At 45.7% G+C, this 7,899-nt stretch overlaps 2 protein-coding genes across 2 annotated transcripts in view; one reads left to right on the top strand and one right to left on the bottom strand.

Moving 5' to 3' along the window:
* The window catches only part of SRA1 (steroid receptor RNA activator 1), a 3,422-nt gene extending 2,929 nt beyond the window's left edge, over window positions 1-493 (top strand). The window contains exon 5 of the mRNA XM_069104372.1: window positions 1-493. This exon is cut by the window's left edge and continues 16 nt beyond it. Within this exon, the coding sequence (XP_068960473.1) occupies window positions 1-194 (194 nt within the window). The 3' untranslated portion in view covers window positions 195-493.
* A 1,357-nt stretch (window positions 494-1,850) lies between these two features.
* On the bottom strand, window positions 1,851-5,820 carry EIF4EBP3 (eukaryotic translation initiation factor 4E binding protein 3). The gene is given in 4 exon segments (XM_069104373.1): window positions 1,851-3,637; window positions 4,062-4,232; window positions 5,495-5,625; window positions 5,627-5,820. Coding segments are annotated over 4 exon segments (510 nt in total). The 5' UTR covers window positions 5,806-5,820; the 3' UTR covers window positions 1,851-3,608.
* Between the last annotated feature and the right edge of the window lie 2,079 nt (window positions 5,821-7,899).

The following is a 7,899-nucleotide window of genomic DNA, read 5'->3' as shown; positions in this document are numbered from 1 at the left end:
ACCACAACTGGGATGGAGCCGATGACATACATCGATCACTGATGGTGGATCATGTGACTGAGGTCAGTCAGTGGATGGTGGGAGTGAAAAGGTTAATTGCAGAAAGGAGGAGCCTGCCTTCAGGGGAAGCTGCTAAGGAGAAGCCTACTACTACAGAGGAGAATGAGGTCTCGGGCCTCTCTACAGCTCTGTGACTCCCAATTTTCTTCCTCCCCCATAAGTCCCTATCTCCCCCCATTGTTCTAGACCTTGAACTATCCCTGAATGGACCTGGTGGGGTTTGGGGTCTAGGGCTTAGGTTTGCTTGGCTTCCTTGACATCAGCAGGAGATAGGGAGTTGGAAGAAGAGAAGGGAGGCTTATCTTTTTAGCAGAGAAGCTGCTCCAACTCTAACTGGGACTTTGACCGAACTCTGGGGAGGGAAGACTGTATAGGCAGTTAATTGGTTGCTTCTGACATATGCAATTAAATAAAAACATCTTGTCTAGTGGTACGTCTTGGTGGGGGAGTGGGGACTTTTTATTCTCCAAACCACTTGCCATTGGGCCATCTAGGAGTATAGGTCTTACCCATAATGGTTCTCAGTTTTTTTGACATCTGTGATAGTAATGGCAATTAAAGATTCCCCTGTATTGGCTTGGTTTTCAAATTGATTGTATTAAAACCCAGAGTTTGTTAATCCCACCTGTGGGATGGGCTTGTTGATGTGAAAAGAAAGTCCTGACTGGGAGGAGCTGGTGACGTAGATTTGGAGAGACACTGGAGGGAGGCGGAAGATCTTTTTTGGTAGCAGCACCTCGTGGAGAGAGAGAGACTAAAAAAAAAATTGCTGGTGGCCGCTTTGAATTGCCCTGGACTTTTGAGACCTGCCCCCTGAGCTGCCAAGGACTGAGGAGACATGGCTGTTTTGCTGGTACTTTGTCTGTCTGTTTTGATGTTATTTTGCCAGATTTGTCCACTGGTGAAAGACTGTCCTGTTGAAGAAGTCCTGGAACCTGGCATTTGGTTAAGAAGGCCTGAGACTGTCCTGCAGACAGAGAGTGAATACTGTCCACTGGTGAGGGACAGTACTGAGAGTGAATACTGTCCACTGGTGAGGGACAGTACTGTTGTTGCAGGGGTCTGGAGACTGTCCGGCAGACAGAATGAATACTGTCCACTGGTGAAGGACAGTGCTGTTGTTGCAGGGGTCTGGGAGCCTTTCTGTTGGTTCAGAAGCCCTGAAGAAGGATTTTCTTGTTGTATGTTTACAGAAATCCTGGGAGAGGGCTTTGCTAATGTGTTCAGGGGTTCTAGGACTGTTCTACAGACAGAGGATAAATTCATGAAGGGACTGGCAATGTATCTTATGGCCTTGCTAAGCCTTGTCTCTCCAGGAACTAAGATTGCTGAGAACTTGCCTCGTGTCAAGATGAAGAAAAGACCTCCATTTGGGTATTAAGTGCTGTGTTTAAACTTGATGTAACTCTGGGGTAGATTCAATTGTGATCCAGGGGTGGGGAACTTTTGACCTTTTTGTGTTCTATGGTTGAGCAAATGAATGTATTTTACTTATGTTTGGAAACTAATCTCCATTTGAGAAGAGGGGCTTTGTGGTGGACTTAATTAAGGTATAGCCTAGGGGTGGAGAAGTATTTGGAACAGAGACTTTGTAGTTGATTGAATGATTGGAAAGTCCTGGGGTGGGGTAGGCCTTGGAGATGATTTAATCACACTTAGTAAATGCTGTATTTTGAATGATGTCATGTTTTGATCTTCTCTGTTCTGGGTTTGTTACTGAATAAAATAGAGAGCACCTATGCTGGTATTTTGAACCTGGGAAGTTGCCTTTCTTTTGGCATTACATTACAACATCTTAACTCTAGTTCTTTTTCTCTCTTACAGATATGGTTTAACATTAACTTGTGCTGGGTTGGATATGACAAAGTCCCTGCTCTGTAGCAATTTTCAGATGGCAGGATCAAAAGGACGCATAAACACACATAACTGAAGAGCCATGCTTTTTAGTTTGGCTTCAGAATGAGAAAAAGAAAACCAGAAACTTGGAAATAAGTGATCAGTTTGTCCCTTTTCTAGGACTGGGCATGGAGAGACTGAAGATGGTGGGAAAAGGAGGAATATGCGTAGGGCTTGGGCAGTTACCCCTCAGCAAAGGTAGTAGAACTGAGCCTAACTAAAATGAGCATTCTATAACCAGGCTGCTCCAGGGGCCAGGAGTCAGGACGTAAGGAAGCTCATCACCACAGAATTCCTCTAGGTTGTAGCATGGGGAGATAGCTGGTTCCTAGCATTCCTGGACACCTCTAGGTGCCTAGGAATTCCAGGCCTCACTGCTACCTTTGCTCCAGTTGACCAAAAGCAGAAATGTAAAATAAAGGTCCAAAAGTTCTGCCTTGGCTAAGCAGCTGAAGACATGCTGGACCAGGTGTTAAAGAGAAATCAAGGCAGCAGAGGAGCACTGGGTAATTGAAGTAGAAACTAAATCCTGATATCAAATGGCAGGTAGTGGCGAGGAATCTAGAAAGATGCCTTTCTTGCTACTGAAGAAAGAAAAATACTGCTTTTGTTTTCAGAAAAAAATTTTTTTTAAGCAATTGGGGTTAAGTAACTTGCTCGAGGTTACATGGCCAGGTGTTTCTGGGTGGGTGCTAAGTGTCTGAGCCTGGATTCAATCTCCAGGTCATCCCGACACTGGGGCTGGTGCTCTTACTCGCTGTGCTGCCTGGCTGCCCGGCTGCCCCTGTTTTCAGAAATTTCAAGTCTGAATCCCCAACTGTTTACTATGTATGTGACCTTGGCTGAATAATTTCTTCTAAATATATTCCCTCATCTTTGTAATGACAGTTGATCCTTGTAAGGTCCCTTCCAATACTAACATTCTATTAATGATACCAAAGGGATAAGGGGAGTCCCAAATGACCTCATCCTGAGGGATGATGTCTCATATTAAAATAGGTAGGGACTGAAGTAGAGTTACAGTGGAGGCCCAGATCCTGGAAGGCAGTTTCCTGGAACAGGGAACAACTCTTGGCAGGTGCTAAGCTGTTGCTGTTTACAGTACAATTCCTTCTGGCTGTTGCTCCCCACCCTAGGCAGGATTTGACTGCAATTGGAACAGGACCCAATCTTAGCAGCAGAATCCTATGGGACAGGAATTCCTCATTCTAGCTTCAGGATGACCAGGGGTGGTACAGCAGTGCCTTTCCCCCCCTCTGAAAAGGAATCTGGATAAAGTGGAGAAAGTAGAAATGTGACCCAGGGGAAGTTTTTCATTGTGTTTATTAAGTATTGAAAGGGTGCAGCATTCAATCCCACAACCCAGTAGAAAAAAGTGGGTATTAAGGGCTCAGCAAGAAACTTCCAAATCCACATGGCCTCCATTTGTAGAACAGCACCTTCTCCTACCCACACCCCAAATCTGAACCTTCCCTCCCCCATCACCTTGGGCTCAATCACTTCTGAGAACTGAAGGAACCACTAGAAAGAACCAGCCTTTCTCATGCCCGGGGGAAGTCGAGGCCCTGCTTGTTGCAGTAAGGAGAGCCACCTGGCATAGCACACAGGGGCTGGGGCAGAATTCTTGTGTTAACAGGGTCAAATACTCCAGGTCAGATGTCCATTTCAAATTGTGCCTCATCTGGAGGGAAAAAGGAGCCTGGTGGTTAGATTGTCCTAATTCCCTACCATGCAGTTAGGCTTTCTTGTCCCAGCTCCCTCCCTTACACCCTTTTCATAAAAGCTGCTCTATAGTTAAGGGACCAGCCCTGAAATATCACAATTTCCTTAGAATTGGCCTGTCTACTCCCAGATTTCTTGAGGAGGGGGGCAGTTTTCCCTATTCCCCCTTTCTGTAGGCCAGGGCAACTTTTACTATGGTTCCTTCTTAATGCCTTATACACAACTGTTTTTCTGCTTCATCCTGAACCGAGTAAGAAAGCCAAGGCAAGAGTGTAGTCAAGGCTGAACAAAAAGGTATCTTTTAATAAAGTTTAATTCTTTCCCTCTGAAACTTTAAGGTGCATGTGGATAAGACTTTAACATTTCTTATGAAGCCTCCTTACCTGGGATCTCTTCAGTTTCTTTCTGCTCCTTTAATTCCTCCAGTTTGGCCAGTGGCACCTGTGGTGGGACAGTGACCCCAGGGATCTGGGGAAGGTAGCAAGGTGGTGTCCGGGCAATGGTTGAGTTCTTACATTCCAGCAGGAATTTTCGATCGTAGATGATTCTAGTTCCTGTAGGGAGTGGATCATGGAAGCTGGGAGCAGGATTCTATGGGAGAGAACTGCAGTGCCTTGCCTAGGCCATATCCCTTCCTAAATTAACTGGCTGCCTCTGGGGAAAACTGAGGAAATATGACACTTTCTTTGGACCTTGATTTCCTTACCTGAAATAGATGGGGCTAAGTTATGCCTTCCATTTCTAGTTCTATGAGAATAACTAATGCACAGGAGGGGCATGACAGCCTTTCCTTTCTAGAACAGTACTCAGCTTCACAGTTCACTGGATAACCTCCTTTTCCAGGGGTGGGGAGGCTGTCTGTTTTTCCTCCCCCTAGTACTGTGTGTCTAGTGGAGGGGTCTGAGAACAGGATTAGAGTCCCATGTAGAGCTCACTCCAAGAGGAGCCTAAACTTAAGTCCTGAGAGAGCATTCATCTTGGTCCTTTCTCAATTCCTAAAAGACACAGAGACCTTTGATGGACCTGGCAGTAGCTAGTGCCTTGCTCTGTGCCTTTCTTTTCCTTCCCCTCTCCCTCCAGTTTCCCCAGGGAGGAACCAGGCAGGAGCCCATCTTGGGTTCTCTTACCAACTCCAGCAGCTGTTAGCAAACATCTTCGGCCTTAGCAATCCCCACCTTAGTGTCTGCCTCCCCGGACACCCGAGTTAACTTTGGGAACCTCAAAGCACAGCTGGAAGCTAGTGTAAAGACTGACTCGACCTCGTGTTTAAGGGACAATAGTGGCCCAGGCTAGGAGAAGCCCTGGGGGGCAGGAATGGGTGACAAGGGGAGATTTCCTGGCACCAGTAAGCCCACGTTAGTTTGAGGGGCTTCATTTAGGGCCCTTGGGTTACCTCTGAAGCCCCAAGGCCAAATTCACTTCCTCCCGGATCTCCAGCTCAGGCTTGTTCGCCCAGCTGCAGTGCCCAACACTGTTGCATCATCTGGAAGGCTGTGGGAAACGGGCTGGGGCAGATACACATCCCAACCTTTTGGGGTCCTCGTACAGCCTGGGCCGTTACCCCAAATCCCGGCTGATTTCGAAAGTGCGAGCAGAGTGCCCAGGGCAAGGTCAGGTCGCGGCTCTGAAGTCTGGGCAGTTCCGCCTCGAGAGCCCCATCAAAAAGATAATAGCGCGTGTTCACTCAGCCCCAGGGCCCACCTTTACTACCTACAGCTCTAGCCCCTGCACCCCCACCAGCTAGACCCCTCCTAAGCCAGGCTTCCGGAATCCCGGGGAAGCTCCCTCCCGCTTAGCCCCAGTCCCAGCGGCTGACCTCCCGGGGTTGTGGCGTACAGCGTGCCCCCGGGCGTGGTGCTGTAGCAGTCGGGCAGCCGGTCCAGGCCCCCGGGAATCGGGCAGCTAGAGGAGGTGGACATGGCGAGCCGAAGGTGAGGAGGACACTGCCCGGGTATCAACGCGGGGTGGGTCCCAGCCACGTGCAACGCAAAGCAACAACACTGAGGCCGGACCCACTCGGGGCGGGGCCAGCAAGTTCCTAATTCTTGGGTGGGGCCCTAGGCAGGGAGTGACACTTAACCCCTCCTTATTATTTACAGTTTTTATTTTACACTTTGAAACTTCCATTACCTCGAAATAATGCATAAAATTGTCAGGGTTTCTTACAAATGTTAGAGGCAAACTAAATATCTGAGGTTATGTCATTGTAAGGAAGCAAGGTATGTATGGGTAGATTAATACAAGATGTTTATTTTTTCCTCTTTTAAATTTATTTACTTTTAGTTTACAACATTCACTTCCAAATTTTCTAACCCCCACTTCTTCTCCCTCCCCCACGGTGGCATGCAATCGGATATAGGCTCTATATAATACCTTTACACCAAATGTTAGTCCAGTTGTAAAGAATTACAACCAATGGAATGAACGAGAAAGAAGAAACAAAAACAAAAAAGAGCAAGTAAGTTTGCTTCAATGTGCATTCAGACCCCATAATTCTTTCTCTGTATGTGGATAGCCTTTTCCATCATGAGTCTTTTGGAGTTGTCTTATAACCTTGCATTAAATACAAGAGGTTTTAAAAATCTTTATCAATTATCTTCTGAACTCATTAAGTTAACTTTTTGAGAGATAGTTGTACAGATAATCTAATCCAAGAAGCTCCAAGAGGAAAATAATCCGTGGACAAGCAGAGAGCAAACCTATTGGCCTTGGTGGATGGTAGTTGTACACAAGAACGGCATTAGTTAGGCATGGAATAATTTGGAAACTGATCCATTCCATCCATGAAAAGTTGGCCTTGGGGGACGGCCAGGTAGCACAGCGAGTAAGAGCACCGGCTCCAGTGTCGGGATGACCTGGAAATCGAATCTGGGCTCAGACACTTACTTAGCACCCACCCAGAAACACCTGGCCGTGTAACCTCGGGCAAGTTACTTAACCCCAATTGTTTAAAAAAAAAAAAACAGGGAAAAAGCCCAACCTAACTAAACTCATTGCCATCCATACACCAGAGTACAGAGGCTTCTCTTTTGATGATGGTGGAGGTGATATGTACACTTTCCTGACATCTTTTAATGCACTTTGGTTTTCCTGATGAGTCTTTTTATTTTAAAGGCTCAAAGACAGCAAAGAATTTTGACAAGGTTACAGCTGCCCCAAATGACTTCAGCCCTCAACATCTGACCTATCCTTTCTTCTGTGGCTGAAAAACTGCAAGGAAAGAGATCATAATGCAGCAATAGCCTTAGTTCCAGATCAGTTTCCTCACAAGTTATCCCCTCCAACCCTCAAAATTTATTATCTGAAAAGTTTTTGATGCTTCCAATTTTTTTTTTTTTACTTTGGCCATTTTCCAATGTAATCCACTTCCTTCTCCCCCAGTTCCCACCAGGGTAACAAAGAAAAACAGTTGGATGTAGGTCAGAGAAAAAGTGCTTCCTCCCCCTGTAACAAAACAGAAAATTTTCTTAAATGTTGATGGAAATAAAAGTTCTTTGGATATGCAACATCATTTAGTGAAAAGTCCCCATTTCCAGCACTGAAGAAGAATGATTTTGAAGTGTTTTTCCAAACTATTCCTCTTAAAACTCTCCTACTCCCCACAGGGGGAACATTTAATTTTCACAATCAAATAGGTTGTTAGATAAATTTTCTTGGATGCTCACTTAAAAAGTCATCTTCTTTGGACCAAATCCCCAAGGGCTCATCTCCCTTAGAAGTGATTAAAGGAAGAAAATTGGTAGTGACCATGTCTTTGGGCAGGTGACAAGTAGTTAGATGTACTAAAACCAATAACAGTAACTTCACCCCAGACTGTCCATTGTGGAACCATGTTATAGCTGTATTTTTTCATGATGGAAGAGGCCTAGGATGAATTTAAGAACTAGGGGATCAAGTGTTTTGCTGCCTTAGCATAACAACACAGTCCAAAGGTCTTAACTGTGAAGTAAGGTCACAATCACTAAGCACACCCACTTATTCTGTTTGGATGGGAACTGTGGAATGACTGGCCCCTCCCTTTTACAATTGGCCCTGACTGGGAATGGTCCCTGGCATGCAGCACTTCTGAAGAATTTCTCATTGATTTAGCCAGGAAGGAGTGGTAGTGGTGGAAGCAGGTGACTTGCTTTTACAGGGACCCTTGGCTTTTAGGTGAGTGAACTAATGAACAAACTGAAAGAGCTTCTTTGGGATATGAAAATTTCTTAACCTTTAGTTTGT

This window comes from Petaurus breviceps, unplaced genomic scaffold, assembly GCF_028583685.1.
Source record: "Petaurus breviceps papuanus isolate PSGF00001 unplaced genomic scaffold, PetGlider_PUasm1.0 685, whole genome shotgun sequence".
NCBI classification, from domain to species: domain Eukaryota; kingdom Metazoa; phylum Chordata; class Mammalia; order Diprotodontia; family Petauridae; genus Petaurus; species Petaurus breviceps.
The sequence above is the reverse complement of the archived record's forward strand: the minus strand, read 5'-3'. Positions and strand labels throughout refer to the sequence as shown.